The sequence below is a fragment of the Hemicordylus capensis genome, chromosome 3 (assembly GCF_027244095.1).
Source record: "Hemicordylus capensis ecotype Gifberg chromosome 3, rHemCap1.1.pri, whole genome shotgun sequence".
Classification (NCBI taxonomy): domain Eukaryota; kingdom Metazoa; phylum Chordata; class Lepidosauria; order Squamata; family Cordylidae; genus Hemicordylus; species Hemicordylus capensis.
The window spans coordinates 58,512,969-58,533,505 of record NC_069659.1 but is presented as its reverse complement, the minus strand read 5'-3'; the positions used below and the strand labels follow the sequence as shown (position 1 = coordinate 58,533,505).

Below are 20,537 nucleotides of genomic sequence, written 5' to 3'. Positions count from 1 at the left end.
TTCTTGGAGTAAGAGCGGGATATAAAATGTAGTAGTAGTAGTAGTAGAAGAAGAAGTAGTAGAACATTTGGCATGAGCAACATTATTCTGGATGTTATCTAATCACAGTCCAGTCTGATTGAGGAACATTCTAAAAGATCAAAATTGCTGTATCCTTTTAAATTCTCAAGGGATTACATATACTGTTTTAGGCCAACATATCCAACGGAAGAACTGGAAGAAGAAGCAATAATGGAAGATGATGCTGAACTGACCCTTAATAAAGTAGAAGAAATAATTGCGGTAGGTATATGTGGTCTTCTGTGTTTGCGTTACTTAACAATAATATTAACTTGGTGTGAAATAATAGAAGAAACAAGATAAAGGAGTAATTTTGTCTTCTGATCCAAATGTATTTTCCATTTAAAAGGCCTGTGAGCTCTCATGGATTTATATCCTTGCTACTGGAAAATGTATTCCTGTCAAGAATTTTGGTTATCTTAACTTAAAAAGTATATTTTCCAATGCAAAATAAACCCTTCTGAGTGTCCAGAAGATCATTCAGTCGGAAATCAGGACTATGGAGTCTTCTTCCTTTTTCTTTATTGCTTACTCTTAAGTGTTGTACAAAATGTATTTCAAACAGATTGGCATTAGTATACATGATTATGCCAAGGAAGTTTACTTTAAAGAGGGTTGCATACAAGTTACATTAATAGCTTTCAATAAATCTTACTTTGTTGTAATACAGAGTTTCAAGACATAAGAATCTCTCTCTCTCTTTCTTAATTTGAAAAGACAGCAGTGAAAAAGTACTTAGCTTAGGAGATAAAATTTAATCTTGCACACACCAAAGTCTTTCATGCCTCTGCTTGACGGTTCCCTTCCCCCCCCCCTTCCCCCTTTCTTGGTCCCAATTAAACCCTTCAAGTTTCTTCTTCCACTTGAAAACAAGCATTCTGACTAAAACCAAAATTATTGCTTCTTACTCCCAATATAGCACTCTATTGATAATTTCTGCAGAGTTGAGAATTTATTATTTTGACTATCCAGTCGTCTTGCTGAAGGTCGAAGTTCTTCTGCTTATCCACAGAACATAGCTTAGATAATCACAAGGGGATATCATTTGCTGTAGCAAGCAAAAATTCATGCTCTTTCATTTTGTGCAGAAATGGGGCTTCACTGAAGCCAGGCCGATGCCAACCATTCACCATCACGGAACTGATAATCACAGAGCACTCCCATGAGCGCCCCCTGTGTCTGAAGTACAGTAGTTTCTTGAACAAAGGTGCATATACAGTGACACTGAGGGACTGACTGACACTGAAAATTTAAAAGGATCTGTCTAGTGTGAGCTTGTTGATGTGAAAAATGTTGAGCACAGTTGGAGAGTCTTGCAAAAACTGGTTAGGCCTTTCACCTCATGCAGCAGAATGAGGTGGTAGATGGACTGTCCCAGTTCAGGCTCCAAGTGAAGGATCTCATCTACTTAATGCTCCCACACCTTCCAGTAAATAGGAATTTGCAAAATATGGACTGGGCTGGTCTAGAACCTTTTATACTTGCAGTGTGTGTAAGTGTACAGTATCACTCAAAAATGTCATCCCTTCCACTCCCACACCTCTGTCTGAAGTGGTACAATCTTCCTTACCTCCTCCTTCTGCTGCAAGTGTAGACCAGGCATTGGCTACAAAACTTGGAGTTCAACCAGCCCACTTCCATTGACTTCAAGCTTTGCTTAGGCCCCTGTTATTTAGAGAGGGGAAATGTTACTTGACTTGATAGTGAAAGAATTTATTTAAATTGCACCAGATTGAAGGGCCAATTCAAAGCATGTTTTGTTCTGCATATGTGGAGTCCTAAACATTCAAATGGACAAATGTTAGCATATGAAGTGATAATCATTGGCAGTGATCCACACTGTTGCAGCAGTAGCTTTTTAGCTATCACAATCATAGGAGTTGATGCTATCTGTATCCGTAATTGCATTAAAAGGGTGATCTCCGTCCTTCCAATTCCCAGGTTACGTTGTCCATGCAAATGCATAGCCAGGACTGCTTGTTCTTGGAGCAAAACATATTGTGTGAAGTAGCCTCAAGTGGTACTTTAATACAGTGGTGTTAATAACTGCTGAAAGAGTGCTTCTCATAAAGGACTCGGCAGGAAGTATATTGCACAATGTCAATACATGAGATTTTTTAGTTTACTCGGGCAAAGAGAAATGGTTGTGATTTAGTTCAGTAAATGTTTAATCCACAGTTTTGTGCTGCTTGCTAAACAATGTTTTATATGTTTTTAAGGAAGAAGAGACAGACAATGAAGAAAACTACATTGATCTGAATGTCTTAAAGGCACAAACTTATAAATCCGTAAGTGTTTGCTCTTCAGTTAGCATGGAATAATGGCTGGCCCGTCAGTCTCAGACTTCCTCCCCTCCCATTCCAGCCTCTGCGGCCATTCTGAAGAGACCTCCAAGCCTCTGGAGTGGCTCTTGAGGGTGCAGTGGGCTGCACAGGAAAGCCCTCATTGGATAAACAAAGTTTTGCTTGCCTGTCTTTGGATTCGCACCTATGATGGGTGTAGTTCCATTTTGAACCCACAGGCGATCAATTTTACAAAACTATTGCAGTGGACATTAATTTTAATTGCCTTAAGCTGACCATGTTAGAATCCCAGTTGAGGTTCAGTTTGACTCTAACTTGAAACTGTAAAATGCACATTGAATTATTAATAATGTATTATTATACTACTTTTTAAAATGGTCTCATTACCAAAAACAGAAAGAGAGAGAGAGAGAGAAAGAGGGGAGCATTGGCAAAGCAGTTTCTCAATTTTATATTTATTTTCTTATAGGTCAGATGTTCTGGCATGTTTAGTAAATCAGAATACAGTCATCCCTTGCCAACTACGCGGGTTCCGTTCCAGGAAAACCTCGCAGTTGGCGAATTTGCGGCAGACGAGCCACTGAAATCAATGGCAAATGGGGTTAGGGGAATCGCTGTCTCAAAAGGACCGCAAAATACAGTTAAAATTAGGGGGGAAATCCCCCCAAATCACCAGGACTGAGTAAGAGGAGTGAAGGGGACCCCTGAAAATGACACACATACCCCGACCCTGAAAATTTCAAAAAAAATCTCACCAAACTACGGATACTCGGGTCACGGTTGGTGATACTCGGGTCACGATCGGGTCACTATGTCCCAGTCACGTGTACTCAAGTCCATGATTGGGAAACCCATGGTTGGTGAGGGATGACGGTAGTTTTTTTGTGATTTTGGTTTTTGTGATTTTGTAATTTTTCAAGTTATGAGCTAGGTTATAGGCTGATTCCAAGGATTCCCCATGTTAGTTGCATCTGTAGGCAATTCTCCTACAAGCAGTTGCAAGGTAGCAATGACGTTTTCTTGCTTGCCAGCACTCCATTTGCGCAGGCATATCTCCCTACAGCAGTTCAACTTTGGCCCTCCAGCTGTTTTTGGACAACAACTCCTAGCATCTCCAGCCACAGTGGCCAGGGATGATGCGAATTGTAGGCCAGCATCTGTAAGAGGGCCAAAGTTGAGCAGCCCTGCCCTACAATGTTGCTGTCCTCTCATTTTTTTATGACACTGGTGGTGTAACGGTTTTCTTCAGTCTTATCTTCAGCACTTATGCTGGTGCAGCAGATCTTGGGATGTATGTAAAAACTGTATGTCTTTCTGAGTATTATGTGGTATTATTGAGCATGACTGTTTACCAATATTTTTAACATACTTTTGAAAGGATATGATTGAATCAAAACAAGAAGAAATTTTAGAATCCACAGTAGATGCAGCTGAATGGAACCTTGAAGTGGAAAGGGTTCTTCCTCAGTTGAAAGTTACAATCAGAACTGATAATAAGGTAGGTACTATAATGGCCTATAATGTTGTGCTTCTGCTTCTTGCTAATTCAGTCACCCATGCATTGTCTCAACCCAGCTTAATCTACAGTAATCAACATGGTTTAAGCTACTCTGAGTTGGAGCTCCAAACCTACTGAATTTGAACTCCTCCTCAGTTGCCTTTTCTCTTGCAGGAAATCAGGAACTGTGTTTAAAGCTGGTTGATTGATATTGGAGCATTTAAAAATAAATATAAACAAGTCCTTGTTTTCCAGCATGAACATGTTTGCACTGGCTTTTAAATATAAGGATCATATTGAAAAGCAGTACGGATGTATATGCTAATGGAATTTTGAGAAGTATTAAGAGGTAGACTTGGATTTTAAGAGCTCAGATATGTTGGTTTTGCCAACATAAGATCACAGCTGTTTATGAGCAGTATATCCCACGAGAAAGGAACTGAATACTTGCATCAAGTTTCAGCTTAGCATAAAATCACTTTTGTACCCAGGCGTACTTTACCTCTGCATATTTTCTTTGGGTGCAGTGTTCTCTCTTAATTCTTTTCAACTGTGTGTGGAATGAGTTTTCTTCTGGGCGGCAGTATCAAGGCAGTGTGTGCGCATGTATATTTAGAGTGGGACCTTCCTGATTCAACCTGAGCAGGATCCAAAACCAACTGAGCGAATATCAAAAAACGTGTGAGCATGCACACACCTTAGAGCAGGGTTTCTCAGCGTGTGGGTCCCCAGATGTTATTGGACTTCAACTCCCATAATCCCCAGCCCCAGGTGTCTTTGGTTGGGAATTCTGGGAGTTGAAGTCCAATTACATCTCGGGACCCACACGTTGAGAATCCCTGCCTTAGAGGGAACACTTTTTGGGTGGGGAGCCTTTTTGCTCCTGTTGGCCGTAGGTGTGGCTTCTGCCTCCATTCTTAGCCTCCAGTACTCATCTAGATCTTCAGTCTGTCTTTAGCCTGATGCATTCTCCTGAAATGTGTCAACTTCTCTCTGATTTTTTTGTCCTATCAGGATTCCAGTTTTTTTATGGCCACATCAGAGGTTCTCCAGATCTTTCTCCTTACATATACATCTGTACTATCATCTCCATCTCCATCTATTTTTGCTTGTATGGCTTTTCTTGGTGCCCTGCAGGTTCTGCCCTTGGTTCTTTTCTTCTCCCTCAGAATGGGTGCTTTATTTCATGTTCATGGGTACAAGTTCTAATTGTCTTTCTGATTTCCTCTTCTAAGTCTTGACTTCTATCCAGCTTTTTATGTTTAAATGTCAGTAATACATTTACTTTTTGATTTCTTTGCTGCTTTTTGCAACTAAGCATGCTGAAGAAGGAACTCTTCCTCTTCCCACCCAAATTTGTCTCAGTTCCTGTCCTGTCATTGACCTTTCTGGGATTCTGCTCTCTTTCCTGTCTGTCTCTGTGAAGTTTTGAAACTGGGGTTATCTTCAGCTGCTCTTCACACATCCAGTGCATAGCCGAATCACATTGCTGCTTCCTCTTCAGTATATCCCAGCATGACCTTTCTTCTGAATGTGCCCCATTCAAATTCTTATTGCTGCTTTTGCTATCTCAGCTAATGCAGATAAGAAATTTAAGAGATAAAATGCCAAACCAATAGTGCTGAAATCCAGCATAACTATATTTTTAGGTCACCAGATAACTATATTTTTCTCACATTTTAGACTGAACTATTATGAAGACGGATTATGCCAGGTTTCCGAGCAGATTATCTTAGAGTTTGGTGTACAGTATGGTTTAGCTGTTGTGCCATAAAGCCCCTAATTCATCTCCCTCGACTCATTTCTTACCCCTTTCCCCTGTTATCTCTTTGAATGTGCATCAATCGCCTGAGACACAGGTTTTTCTCCTCATATCGGTCTGCTGTGTGAACAAGGCCTGAGGCTTCCTGCTTTTAAGCATAAGCATTTTCATTCACATTCCTTTATTCTCCTCTCTTCTTGCTCTCTCTTATATAAGGCACCTAGTGTTACACAGTAGCTAGATAGCTGGGCATAAATATTGATATAGAGTACTAACACACTTCCTTTCTCCAAGTATTTCAGAATGGCATAATCTCTTCCCCCTGCCCTTTCCTTTTCCTTTTCCTTTTCCTTTTCCTTTTCCTTTTCCTTTTCCTTTTCCTTTCCTTCTGGAATCTTCAACAACCCAGTTGGGCTGAGAGAAAGTGACTGATTTAAGGTCACCCAGTGAATTTCATGACTAAGGATTTGAACTGGGTTTCTCCAGTCCTAGACCAATACTGTTAATGGCTGCATCGCCCTGGCTCTTACAGGAATATAGAAGTAAATATAAGAAACTAGGTGTATGTTTCCATTTGGCTTTGAAGCTCACTCATAGGCCTTGGGCAAATCACTAGTTTGCACCGTATCCTGTTGTATAGAGTTGTATGGCTAAAATGCCCCCATGAGGCTCCTGTAGAAAAGTGGCAGCATGGGGGAAATGAAGATTCCCCACCACCACCTTCTTTGTGCTTGAGCAGATCTATTTGAGTATCTTCCACATAGAATCAGTTCACTGGATCACTTTCAGCTGAAGTTTATGTATGTGAACCCATCCCCCAGTTCTTGGCAGTCCCTTTTCTCTTCCTCTCTTATTTGTTGATCCACTTTTCTGAGCTCTCTAGGCACCAACTGTAGCTGCTCTATGTATTTCACTGAACATAACGCTCATGTCAATGCTAAACTCAAATTATTAAGTACTGATGGTAGTAATAAGCATAAAGGTCTTGTTTACTGAGTCTGTACAAGCTTACCCTTCTTGTAAGTGCCAGAAGAACAGGCTGGGGTTGGAATCAGTAATTTTTGCTTGGAGTACTTTCTGGAACAAAATTATTTGCAGCAGCAAAACAGTTGCTGTGATGCCTTGTATCCATTGACAATGATGGTCAGAATTTCTTTCAGGGCGCAGATGTGTCCCAAACTTTTAGGTTGTACCATCTAATGCATCAGATGTAGGGGTTGAAACACACCACCTTTTGTAGATATGCTGCTGCAAGTGTATGCAGGTTAGCCAGGTATGCCCTCAAGCACGAATTGTGTATAAACCTCTTTTTATTGAAATGGTAGGATTGGCGAATCCATGTAGACCAAATGCACCAGCACCAAGATGGAATTGAATCTGCCTTAAAAGATACCAGGGTAAGTCTCTGATATGTCTAAGTAATTCTGAAAGTGTGTGTGTGTGTGTGTGTGTGTGTGTGTGTGTGTGTGTGTGTGTGAGAGAGAGAGAGTGAACTTGTCTCTGTGGCTTCCAGGAGGCTTGCTCAAGTCCATTGGCTTCTCTTTTCCCCATTATGTCTTTAGGCAAGACTGAAAAGAGCTGCTTCTGCCAGTCAGGTGGTTTCGCCTAAACTAATATTAGGGAGGCTTTGTTACCCAATGAAGTTCCTTCCTGAAGTACCAGTCCTGTAGGTTTTGATGTGGCTAAGTTTTCCCTCCCAGAGAAGAAGTCTCCAGCTAGTGATGACTAACATGCCACAACCCAAACTTGAAAGTAGCCACTTGTCATTTGCAACGAAACTTGAGAGAAGCCACCTGTTGGCAGCCACATTTCACAGTTGAGTGTAAACTTTGTGTTTGATGTCCAGAGTTTGGACGCCTGTGTGGGGCAGATGATCCCTACTATATATCATTAACTCTCGCTGTAAGCCATAGTCGGGTATGAAGTTCCCCATTTTGTTACAGCATTCATTGACTTAACAGAACTTGGGAGCAAGCAGCAGTTGAGGCTAAGAAATTGTTCGAAGAACTCAAACTGTGCAATTTGTCTAGCGATATGACTATTAGAGAGATGGATGGATCTTAGAAACATAGGACACTTCCTTATACTGAGTCAGACAGTTTGGTCCATCTAGCTCAGTATTGTCTACCCAGACTGGCAGCAGCTTCTCCAAGGCTGCAGGCAGGAGCCTCTTTCAGCCCTATCTTGGAGATGCCAGGGAGGGGACTTGGAACATTCTGCATGCAAGTGCTCTTCCCAGAGCAGCCCCATCTTCTTAGAGTTAGGATTTACTTTCTGAAAGTAAGAACAGGGCCTGTGTGCCATTTTGTTATTTTAAAAAATCACTCGAACTTTTGTAATGAGTGAAGTAGAAATCTACTGAGGGAGTGTGTATGCCCCATGTGTTAGAACTTCCTTTCTGACATGGACTCATATAAAAATAAACGACCAAAAGAAAATAAAAAGTAGAAGCATTGATTTAGTTCTTACATCTTTGGATCTAGAGTTGTGTTAACAGGAGAGACCTTTTTCTTCTTTTTCATCTTCAGTCCATTATTTCAGTGAAATATTGGCCAGGATCCAAAGATGCATACAGTTAGTTTCATGTGCCCAGGGGGGGTCTTTGTGTCTGTTGGAATACCACAAAGCAAGCTGCTTTTTGAAACGGTTTGTGATACTCAAAGATGGAGGAAAGTAAAAAATCCCATTGGGCCTGCCCATTTCCTTGAGGCTGCATCAGGTAGCTCTTTGGATACCAGCCTCTCTTCAGCAGTAACTGACTTTCATCAAACTGTCATAGGGCTACCTTGACAAACTTCATAATGAAATCAGCAGGACTCTGGAAAAGGTCAGCAGCCGGGAAAAGTACATCAACAATCAGCTGGAGCATTTGGTCCAAGAATTTCGTTCTGCGCAGGCTCTTATGAGTGAGGTAACAAACTGGCCATTATTCTTTATTTGTGCAGGATTAGATTGCTGTTAAGAGACTATACCAGTGCCTCTTCAAGCGTTAACTATAGGGTTTTACCATTTACAATTCAAGGTGTAATTTTTACTCGCATACTATAAAAGATGCAAACTCAATCGTTTTCTAACTAGCTTTTCATGCCCTTCAGTATATAGATTGCATCATTTAAGCCTTTTATGTGAATATTCAGGGGTTCACATAATTTTTAAGACTAGGTTCTCAAGTGAGTACCAGCAGAAAAGTATTAGTACTACTAGTTCCGCCTCCTCCTCTGCAACTTTGGTGACCCAGCCCTTCGCTCACCATGAGCAGTTGCTGCCACTCTTGCTGCCCTCAGCACTCCTCTGCCACTCTCATTGTCACTTGCCAGTAGCTCTCTGGACTGCTCAGAAGCAGAATAGGCCCTGCTTCTATCTGCAGACAGGAACAGGGCCTTCCCCTTCTGAGAACCTGGAGTGTTACTAGGAATGGAAGGTGCACAGACAAGTGCAGGACCATTTCCTCTTCTGAGAGGTCTGGAGAGCCATTGGCAAGCAGCAGTGAGGGCAGCAGGAGGTGTAGCAAGGGCAGCTGACGGGAGGAGGGGACAGGTTGGTGAGGTGGCCCCAGACAGTACTCATTTGCGCATTTCTCAGCTGGCGTAGGAGGTCACCCAACATGGGTTACATCCCCCACATGCTCCAGGAGGCAGTAAATAGAATTAATTGAAGATCCTTTAACCCAACCCCTGTGGGCAATCCTCTCGATTTTATTTCCTGCCTCTGCTCCAGAGAGACTCTTACTACAGCTCACAATTTTTCTGGATTCTTTGGCATTTATCCTGGTCTGTTCCACCTGTTTACCCCCCCCCCCCTTTTCACTTCACCATCCTTCTTTTTATTCCTGCTACTGCCTCTCCCTCTCTTTTCTCCATTTTTAAAACCCTAACCTCCCATCTCACCTCCACTTTGCCCTCTACTGCTACTTTTCCCTGGGGCGCTGTCCCCCTACTAGTATCCTCCGTCCCATTCCTCCTGGCCGATGCCTGAGGAGAAAAGCCTTGGCATCTTGGCATTCGGGGTGGGACATGCCCAACAGCAGTTCTTCCCACCAAAATTACAGGAGAGACGAAAACATTCAGTGGCAATGGCAGAAGTGAGAGGGAACCTTGCTGGTGCCAGTGGGCCACAGCGGCTCACCTTGGCCCCTGACGAATGGCCCAGAGAGGAGCACGGGGACGCCGGGCATGAATCCAGCCCCCAAAGCTCCCCAGTGCAGGGCCAGAAGAAGAAGCACAAGAAGCGCCGGCATCCTGACCAGGGGTGCTTGCTTTCCTCTCCAGAAGCTTCTAAAAATTCACCGGATGAGGCAGACAGGAGAGCATCCAAGGAGGCAACTCTTCCTTCATCACCCGTGCTCTCTCCAGCCTCACGGCACGCGCCAGTAGAGCTGATGTCCCTGGTGTGTAGGCTGATGATCCTGAGGCAGGGGGCTGGGTGGGTCCTTCGGCAACAAACAGATTTGGAGGGAGAGGAATTGTGGGAGAAAGGGGGTCATAGCCTCAACGTTATAGCTGTAAAGGATAATGTGGAGGCAGCACAGGAGCACAACCCTCAACTGGTGGTGGAGAGCGTTGGGAATTCACTCCAGCAAAAAGCGGTGAGACCTAACCTTTCTCCAAGGGGTGGGGATGCAGAATCGGCTGTCCCTATTGTGCCCCAAATTCAGAGCATTCCAACGTAGGGTGACTTGGTTATTGGCAGTCTGAGGGGCCTGCATGATCTTGCAGCATAGAGGGGCTGGATACAGGAGGCAGTCAAACAATCCCTGGCTGCTGCCTTGAAGGTACAGGGGACACTTAGGTCTAACAGGAGACTGAGGAGCGCTTCTTCATCAGAGGCCCCATCCTGTAAGAAACAAAAAAAGACAGAAGACAAGCAGAACTCTGTAAAAAGTAGGGAGGTTGGATCCTCTGGGGATTCAGGAGAGGACTCCCCAGATCTGTATAACTCACGTGGGGGCAGAGATTTTTCTAAACCTGATGACCCGAACCCAGAGTCTTCATTGTTAGAGGAAGGGAAGTTGCAAGATGACCCTATCACTAATGTATATAACCAAAGACTTCCTTTGATGAGGACTTCCAGTTACTTATTAATCAACCTATCTCCACGCTGAGTTTAAAACCTGAACCAACAGGTCAGGGTGCCTCTGTGTTTAAGGGATCCCTGGTACTGCCTAAATCCAAGGCACCGCAGACTAAATCAGTGATGCCTGAGGGTTTCACTAATACAATTAAAGAGGAGTAGGCTGCTATATCCATGTTATAATGGGCTTCTGCACTGTCTAATAAGCTTTATAATTCCAAGGATGAAGCCTTAGATTTACTCAAGGTGCCCCTTACAGATGTCCCATTTGGGGCACTCCTCAGTGGAGTGGTGGTCCCCAGGGATGGGGATTCAGCACTCAAAGATCTGGCAGATAAAAAGGCAGAAGCAGCTGTGCGTAGGTCACATGAGTCCACAGCAATGGCAATTAGGGCTGATACCATAGCTTCCTTCGTCTCCAGAGCTTCAGTGCTGTGGATAGATGAGATCCTCAGCGATCCCCCATCTGACCCAGCTAGGATGAGGTTCAAGTTGTTGTGACTTCAAAGGGCGGCAGCATTCTCAGCAGATGCTACCCTGGACAGTGTTTGTTTCTCAGCATGCTCAGTTGGCACCAGTGTACTGGCTAGGCGTAATATTTGGTTAAAATATTGGAAGGTGGACAACACCTCTAAATCCAATCTGACCTCTATACCATATGTAGGAAAAAAACCTTTTGGTGATGAGGCTCTGAAAGATGTCTTAGTGGAAACAAAAGACAAGTGCAAGGCAGTGTTCCCTCTAAGGTGTGCACATGTGCCTGTGCTCACAAGTTTTTTTAAAAATATCTGCTCAGTTAATTTTAGATCCCGCTCAGGTTGAATCAGGAAGGCCCCATTCTGAATGCATGTGTGCACACACTGCCTTGATACTCCTGCCCAGAACCAAACTCATTCTTCACACAGATGAAAAAAGTTAGAGAGAACACTGGCGCAAGGCCTTACCTTTTAACATACAAGCAGAGGGACAAGAGTTATTCTCGCAAGCCCATGCAATCCTTCAGAACCTTTAAGCCTTCTTTCCGCCAGAAGAAACCTTTGAGATTATATAGACCACAGTGGACCAGGCCCGGAGGTCAGGGCAGGCAGGCGTTCAATACCCAGAATGGCCAGTGATTCAGTACCCAGGCCAAGGGCCCTAGGCAGCAGTCTTGATAGTCAAAGCAACATGGTGGTGTGTTGCCTGTTGGACTTCTGGCCTGTCTGGAAAGAATCCATTTCAGATCAATGGGTTCTTTCCATAATACACCAGGGGTACAAGATAGGACTTGCCAGTCAACCAAGGGGCAGATTCTTGCCCACACCAAGGTAAAAAAACCTATAAAAACCACAATGAACTGTTAGCTATTCAACACTTATTGGACATAAGAGCGCTAGAGAAGGTTCCTCATCATCAGCAGGGCAGGGGAGATAATGTTCACAGTGCCAAAGAAGGATGGGTCGGCAAGGGTTGTCTTATATCTGAAGTCCATAAACAAGTATGTGGTCAGAAGGAAGTTCTGAATGGAGACTCTTTGTTCCAGTGTAGAAGCACTACAGGTAGAGGATTATCTGGCATCAATAGACCTTCAGGAGGCCTATCTACATGTCCCCATTCATCCCAACAGCAGACCACTACTTCGCTTCTGTTATATGGGGAAAAACTGTCGGTTCTGGATGTTACTGTCCGGCCTCTCATCAGTGCCCCATGTCTTCACGAAAGTCCTGATGCTCCTTGTGGCTCACCTAAGGCTGCAGGGGATCCACCTTTACTGTTACTTGGACAATTTGCTCATCAGGGTGAGCACAAGGGGAGAGGTTCACACGGCATTGCAAAAGACTGTGTCAACACTTTGCACCCATTGGTTCCTGATGAACAAGGGGAAGAGCCATCTAGTACCATCACAGGGGCTCTGACACATGGGTGTGATAGTGGACACCAGAGCCTGCCACCTGTACTTAGCTCAGGACAGGATGGAAGCCAATACATCCCTGATGGGGGAGGTGACAGCAAAGCCTTGGTGGGAGTTCTCTGTCTAGCCGGGCTCATGGTGGCAGCCGTGGACTTGGTAACCTGGCCAGGTTCCATCTTCATCAACTTCAGTGGTGTCTTATTCCCTTTCAGCAAAGCATTGCCCTCAGACGCAACAAGAGGATGATGATCTTGGGGGGTTCTTCGTGTCTCCACTGGTGGACGGTCCAGGAGAACCTCAACAAGGGCAAGCCCTTCCTGGAGCCAAACAGAATACCTGTGACCATGGGTGCCAGCTTGTTCGGTTGGGGGCCCCACTGCCAAAATCAAGCTACACAAGATCATTGGGTGGAGGTGGAACTCTGTCACAGCATCAATTGGCTGGAGCTCCGGGCAGTGTATTTGGTCCTGAGGGCTTTTCATCCGATTCTGCAGAGCAAGAATGTTTTAGTGTGCATGGACAATATGTTAACAAAAGCGCACATAAATGGACGGAGAGGGGAATGGTCCAAGTCCCTTCACCTGCAGGCCTTGAAATTGATGAGCTTGGCAGAAATTCACCTGGAATCAATTATTGCCCATCATGTGAGCAGGGTATCCAATGTGTAGGTGGACTGGCTGAGTCAGCAAGAAATACATCCAGTAGAGTGGAGTTTACACCCACAGGTTTCCCAATGGCTGACAGCACGTCTGGGGCAGCCGCTGATAGATATCTTTGTGTCTTCACAAAACAAAATATGTAGATTCTTCTCATGGTTCCCCTCACACAGGGTGGAAGCAATGGACACTCTTTTGACTCCTTGGCCTCCATGTCTACTGTATGCGTTTCCACCCATACTGCTACTTTCCTGCTGTCTGTGGAAACTCCTAATGTCCCAGGCATCGTTGATACTGATCGCACTGTTCTGGCCCAGGAGACCATGGTTCTCAGAGATTGTGGCATTAGCAGTAGGAGAACCAGTTCATCTGCCAAATTGAGCAGATCTATTTTCACAAGGTCTGATCCTCCATCCACTTCCCAACTGGCTACAGTTGACTGCATGGAGGCCGAAAGCTCTCTGTTGAGTAGAAAACATCTGTCTTTGGCAGTTTCAGGCACCATCTTAGCATCAAGGAAAGCCCTGACAAATCGAATCTACCAGTCTACCTGGCATACCTTCCTACGTTGGGCAGCTAGATGGTCTCTTTGACCAGACTGGTGCAAACTACGTCATTTGCTTGCTTTTCTGCAGGAGAGCCTCACTATGGGTTTGAAGGCAAACACTCTTAAATGTCAGGCGGCTTGCCTGCTGCTAATACTGTTTTCACAAGGAAAGTCTCTTCAGTCTAGACATCAGTTACTACAGAAGTTCCTGAGGGTGGCAGCTTAGCTCTCACCACCAGTGTGTCATCGTTTTCCATCTTGGGATCTGCATGTGGTCCTTGGGGCTATAGTTTCCATCTTTCGAGTCTCCGTTGAAGCTGTTGACCCTGAAGGTGGTTTTTCTAGTGGCGATAACATTGGCAAGGAGGGTTTCCAAGTTACAGGCTCTATCCATGAAGGACAATTAGTGTATATTCTCCAAAGATTCGGTTTGGCTCATTTCAGATCCTTCCTCTGTATCCAAAGTCAATTTGACTTTTCATTGTTGAGCCGATATTTAGCTACCTTCTTTTTGCCCTGAGCCACGCATGCGTGCCAAAAAAGAGTAGCACAGATTGGATGTGCTGAGGGCACTTAAGATTTACTTGGACAGGACACAGCCTTTTCATAAAACTGTTGCGTTTTTCATCACCTTTCAATCGTCCAAGATCGATCAAAGTAAAGGCATCTATGGCTGTGATAGCTAGTTGGGTTTGGGCCTGGATCTCACTGGCTTATGAATCCCAGCATCTTCCGGTTCCAGGAAATGTCACTGCCCATTCCACGAGATCAGTGGCAACTTCTGCTGTACTGACGACTCTGACTTCGTTGGAGGAGATTTGTAAAGTGGCCACCTGGAAGTCACCTTTCACATTCTCCAGACACTACAAACTGGACGAGCATGCTTTCTCTATAGTGACATTTGGCCGGAGGGTCCTGCAATGGGTCCTTCCTGGGCAGTAGATCCAGCCCGGGCTTTGTTCCCACCCATGGTTGTGTGCTTTGGAATGACACACGTTGGGTGACCTCCTACACCAGCTGAGAAAGGAACATTGGTACTCACCATGAAGGTTTCTTCTTGCTGGTGTAGAAGAGGTCTCCCAAGCCCGCCCGGGATAAAATGACTGGGGCTGGATCTGTTGTCCAGGAAGGAGGCCTGTGTTCTCTTTTCTTTTTCACTAGACTGTTCTGTACTCTCTGCATGTGTCCTGGCATGCTCTGTTATGGGCCAGAGTTGCCTACCTGTGTGTTTTCCTGATACCTGTTTGCTCTTTGCATATTTTTTCAGGGGAAGACTTGTGTTGTTTTTTAGTCACCCGGAGTTAGAGCTGTTCAAGGAACTGAGAGGATCTGCCCACAGAGGTTAGGTTAAAGGATCTTCAATTAATTCTATTTCCTGCTTCCTGGAGCATGTGGGAGACCTCTTCTATACTAGCAAGAGGAAACCTTCACAGTGAGTACCAGTGTTCCTCTTTCAAAAGTTTGGGGTACTCTTTTACAAAGGTCGTCATGAGCATCTTGACTATCAAGATGCTCATGTGAATCCTTGTGTATATTATGTGAATCCCTGTGTATATTCACATTTAGGGTGGCTCATGTTTGTTTGTTTTTAATGTATTATTATTAAGACATTTCACAAAGGTTCTTCACTTTACTCCTTATTTTTTTACACAATATATTTTCTTTACAGACCAAAGAAAAATACCAACAAGGAAGTGGAGGGGTAACGGAGAGGACTAGAATTCTGTCCGAGGTATAACTCTTTAAAATGTTTTGCCTTGGAATTTTCCAACCTTGTACCAATAAAGCATGCGTTCCTCAGGGATTGGAAGATGACACAGTGTCAAATCGAGCACTTTTAAGCAGCACTTGCTAAGATGGTATGTTTATGACACAGTTGGCCTTAAGCACAATCTTATGCAGGCCTGCTAGAAAGTTGAATCCTGCTGAATGCAATGGGGCATGCTCCAAGCCTTAGTGTTTAACTAGTCATATGTTTCAAATCCTGAACCCAATTTGAGAAGAGAACTTATCAATACTAGTTCTGACAACTCTCTCTTTTGAGGTAATTCACTGAACTCCTGAGTTCAGTGATTCAGAACTCCCACTCCATAAAGTTGTAAGTGAGCGACTGCCCTTCATTTACAAAACACTGAAAAAGAGACGTGAGTTTTGGGCGATGTGTAAAGATGCTAAATAAATAAAACGTGACTTATGATCATTTAGCTTTATTTTTATTATGAGGTGATTAAATAAGTGCATAACATCACATGCCTAGATGGGTAATTTTGTGTCAAGTGCCCACACTTGGAACGTTAATGAAAAACATTCAAAGTTTGCCACTTCCTTTTGGCAAAAGTCCAAACCAGAGTTAATGGAACATCTTTCCTTGATCCAGTTTGCATTCTTGATGATCCAGGATAGAGAAGTGAATAAGGATGTGTGTGTTTGTCTTGTTTTTGCTAGTCCAGACAAACCAAGGAAACAATAGGTATCATCCCTGACTTTAAGCAGCCTGCAAGTACAGCCTGCTAATGTGCTAGAACCCTCCAGACCATGTTTAAGTCACAATGTAAAAATAATGCTTGGGTTGTCTTTTTGTGCATGTGATTCTGGGCCCCAACATCACCACTTCTGTCATAACTTCTTGGATTCAGCATATTTCATTGCCTCGGTTATTTACCCGCATGATTGAATATAGGTGGGGGAAGAGCTTGTGGTTCCATATGAAATAATTTCTTTCAAGTTGATGTAGAGTGAGCATGTGGGTATTGTTTGACATATATTTTAAAATTATACAGTATCTAAAAGGTGAACATAGAAGGTTTGCAATTAGGATTTTTAAATATATTACATTAGTTTAAGGCACATGTTGAAATTGCACTTTTGAGCTCTGATTTACAGAATGCGAGTGTGATAAATGAACTTTATCTTGCCTTTCCATAAAAAGCAGTTACTGCTTCAGCTCACAACATAAAACACAATTGCCTTGCAAAACTTGCATATTATCTCAGTGGGTTCTAATCCTTAGTTTAGTCAGAACCCCCATATTCACATCTGCACATTGCAATCTGCAAACAGAAGCTGGGAAAGGGCCTAGAGAAACTAATGGCAAAAGAATTTATCTTCCCTGATTAGTGATGTTGGGTTTTGTACTAGTCTAATGGTGTAAAATCTGGATTGTTGTTTTGTCTTATGGATTGTAGGAGGAAACAGCAGCAGCTTCACAGAAGACATTTTAATGCCAATATGAATGCATATTTGTTGCTTATAAAACTGTTGACGATGACATGGTTTTAAAATGATCTGTCTATATATAATTCTCTAAGACGTGCCCGTGGCTAATCCCATGCATGGCAGCTCTCGCAAGAGTTCGTGAGCAAGCTGCCGGAAGGGGGAGAGGAAAGCGGTGGGGCGGGGGAGAAAGCAGCGAGTGGGGGCGAGGACTGGGAGGCGAGCGGGGGGGGACTTGGAGGCGAGTGGGTGGCTGGGGGATCAAACGGGTGAGTGGGTGGCAGGGCGGGGACCAAGCGGGTGGAGCAAAGATGCTCTGTGTGGGTTCAGTTAGTATAGAATAATTCCGCAAAAATAGATTGGAGTAAAATTAGAGATTCAATATAAAGGTTAATGTATAAAAGTTAGATTTAGGCTGCAGTCCTGTGCACACTTGAAGTAAGCCTGTTAAATATAAAGGGGCTTACTTCTGAGTAAACATGCATATTACTGTGTGTTATTCGATCCTTTTGGTCTTAATGGCTGACATCCAAACCAGGACAGAGCTGGTGCAACAGTGGCTAACATCCAGAGTAACAGTGTGTTGTCACAACATTTTTTATTTCGCCTTCTCTCTGAGGCCCATGGTGCCTCCCAAAAATGTTCCTGATGCTACACAGTGGGCTTCAGAGGGAAGGGGACATCAAACTGCCCCTCCCCCATTCATCTGGATATCGGCTAGGGATGTGCAATTCAATTTGTGCGCAAGTTGATTTGTGCCAAATTGGGGGCAATTTGCAGATTTGGTCGCAAATCAATTTGCCCCTTAAAAGAAGGGGCTGATTCAAGGCTGAATCACATCAGCCCTGATTCAGCACAAATTGATTAGTGCTATTGGAGTGGCCATTTCGATGGGCTTTCTCCCCTTCCTGGTTGGTTTTCTGGCATTGGCTTCCAATAGTTTGAGATCTCCTTGCTTCTTGATTGGCTTGTTATACAGATCAAGTATTAGCATGGACAACTGTGCCCCCCATCGGCTGGGGGGAAGGATGTGGGGAACACTTTTGTAGGGAATTTCAAAATGTGTATTCAAAGGGAGTGGAGGGAGAGACAGAGCCCTTATGAAGAAGATACATCAGGAGTCAGAAAAGAGGAAGGGTGGTTCAGTTTTGTGGTTTTCTTTTCTCAGCACTGAGTATAATGCTATGCTACCTATTGCTGCTATAACTATCTGGTTTTGCTGGATATCAGATTGGCAAAAGCTTGGGTGCCTGTCTTGAGTTGTAGTTTTGGTTTGGTCTGTTTTTGAGATGGTGCTGTGGCGATAAATGGACAGGACGGCTCAGTTCAGGGGTGTGTGTGTGTGTGTGATATTTCTTGGTGATTGCTGTGATGAGCTCCATGTCTGGCTTTGAGACTAACGTGCTTCACTTACTGCTCTGCAATCTGCATTGCAAGGTGTTAAAATGTGGCTGAAGATGTTATTCTAGTTGAGCTTATGGCTGTGCTTGCTGGTTGCTAAGGATGCCGATATGACAGTTGTTGCAAGTGAGGATGGAGTCATAATTGTGTGTGAGAACAACTTGTGCCAGTGATGCTTCTGCACTGTAGCTGGCAGAGGATTCTAGGTCAGTGATTCTTTCTTTTGTGGCCATCTTTGGACTGTCTGTTTAGCAAAATGTGGTGTTCTGTTCTGATTTGGGAGGGTGCTTCTGTTCTGCAGTGTTCTTGCAAGTCAGGGTTGCAAAATATGTACACTCTGCTTGTTTCGCCCATGGGGAACAATGGCAAACTCTAATCAACCCATTGTTCCCCATGGGTAGGTCCTAGGGACACCAGAGTGGGTTGGGTGTTAGGGCATGATGCAACCTACCTACCCCTCAACCCACAAAGTAGTTGGGCAATCAGGTGATTTTTAGTACACTTATTAAATATTATCTTGGTTAGTAGGTCAATGATCCTACTGTTACCTATGGGCAATCTGCGGATTTTTCGCAAATTCCTGGTTTGATTCATAGAACCAGCCTATGACTATGGCCAGATGATTAAACAACTCAGTTTAATTTTTTGCCCTCTGATTTGAGGTCAGATTGAAAATGATTTGTGAACCCCTCTAAATCAGCCATAACATTTTACTAAAAACTTACCTGCAAAGCAATAGTAAATGATTTTGCACATGATCACTGTGACCAGGATAAGTAGATAGATCCTCGAAAAACAATGTCTATTCTTACTATTTATGAATGGGAACATAAGGCAGAGATATTCACTGTTATGTCCAGCTGACAACATTATAATTTTCAAAAGATAATGGCTGCCATGCAGACTAAGGAAGTGCATGTGCAACAAGAAATACACACGAAACATGCTGCATTTCAGTCTAAAGTAGCACAGGTGCTCACAGAGGATTTTCACCTCTTTTGCCCTTCCTCTGCATAGTCCTTGGACATATTTTTCAGGTGGCAAAGAGAAGATCAGCAACAATTGCCCCTACAGTCATCCATGCCACTTTGGTCTGGAATGCAGCATGCTGCGTGGGCATGTTACTAATTTGGATCTCAGCCAGCACCAAAATAGTTTCTTTCACAATTGGAAAGTTTCTGTTGATCATTGGCAAAATAAGGCCCACTCATCTGCTGATTGAACATCATTGTTTAGGTTTCTGGAATAATTGATCTTGGCTGACATACTGAATGTAACAGGAGCTGCATCCAGGGAAGACTCTGCAGCGGAGCTCAGCTCAGCATGTTGCCGAGCAGGCAAATGTGTGCAGAAGGGGAGGGATTTTTGCTGCTCTCTCCCCTCTGCTCCCTCTAAAAGGTCTTTCTGGCTTCAGAAATATGTCTTTGAGCACCGTGCTGCCTGCTTGGCAACATGCTGAGCTTTGTTGCAGAGCCTTCTATGGACGCAGCTCCTCTTAAGTACTTCTAACACTGCTTGGAATGTTGGCATTGATTTCTATATACTTTTTGACCTCCCCAGTATTTTTATCATTGTTTTTCCCCAAGATTACTGAAGAATTAGAGAAGGTAAAGCAGGAAATGGAAGAGAAGGGAAGCAGTATGACTGACGGAGGTAAGTCCATACGAGTCCTTCCTCAAACAATGTTCCCATCTTCTGAGCTGCTTAGCTACACTTCAGCCCTCGACTAAGGGCAAAACCCCCATCAAAAAAATAGCAAAACCAGAAGGAATAGATGAACTGCAGTTGGATTCTTTTTGGAAGACGGGCCCCCGTGTCATGTCTGTGGCTGACATGCTGCGCAACGTTATGCACGTGGGAGGACATAACTTTAGCACAGTTGTGCAAGAGTACTGTTGTGCAAGCACAAAAACTACACAGAAGTGTGCAGCACAGTGCAACCAAAATGGCTGTAGTGTTTTGCAGCTTTGTGCAATGTTTGTGCTTGCACAGCGGTGCAAATATTGCATCCCACTGTGTGCATAACATTTCCCAGTATGTCAGCCTGCAGCTTGAACTGGGGCTGTTGTGAAAGCAGGGCCTGAGCATTTTCTGAAACTGATGTAGCAGAACTATTTTGTGGCTGGTAATTATATT

General features: G+C 43.8%; 1 protein-coding gene across 4 annotated transcripts in view; it reads left to right on the top strand.

Annotated features, from left to right (window-relative positions):
- IFT57 (intraflagellar transport 57) overlaps positions 1–20,537 on the top strand; it is a 30,959-nt gene that overhangs the window by 9,360 nt on the left and 1,062 nt on the right. For all 4 annotated transcript variants that reach the window (XM_053310546.1, XM_053310547.1, XM_053310549.1 and 1 more), the window contains exons 4-10: positions 192–282; positions 2,280–2,348; positions 3,742–3,861; positions 6,949–7,020; positions 8,403–8,534; positions 15,457–15,519; positions 19,988–20,054. In XM_053310546.1, coding sequence (XP_053166521.1) covers positions 192–282; positions 2,280–2,348; positions 3,742–3,861; positions 6,949–7,020; positions 8,403–8,534; positions 15,457–15,519; positions 19,988–20,054 — 614 coding nt within the window. The remainder of the gene's footprint in view (positions 1–191; positions 283–2,279; positions 2,349–3,741; positions 3,862–6,948; positions 7,021–8,402; positions 8,535–15,456; positions 15,520–19,987; positions 20,055–20,537) is intronic.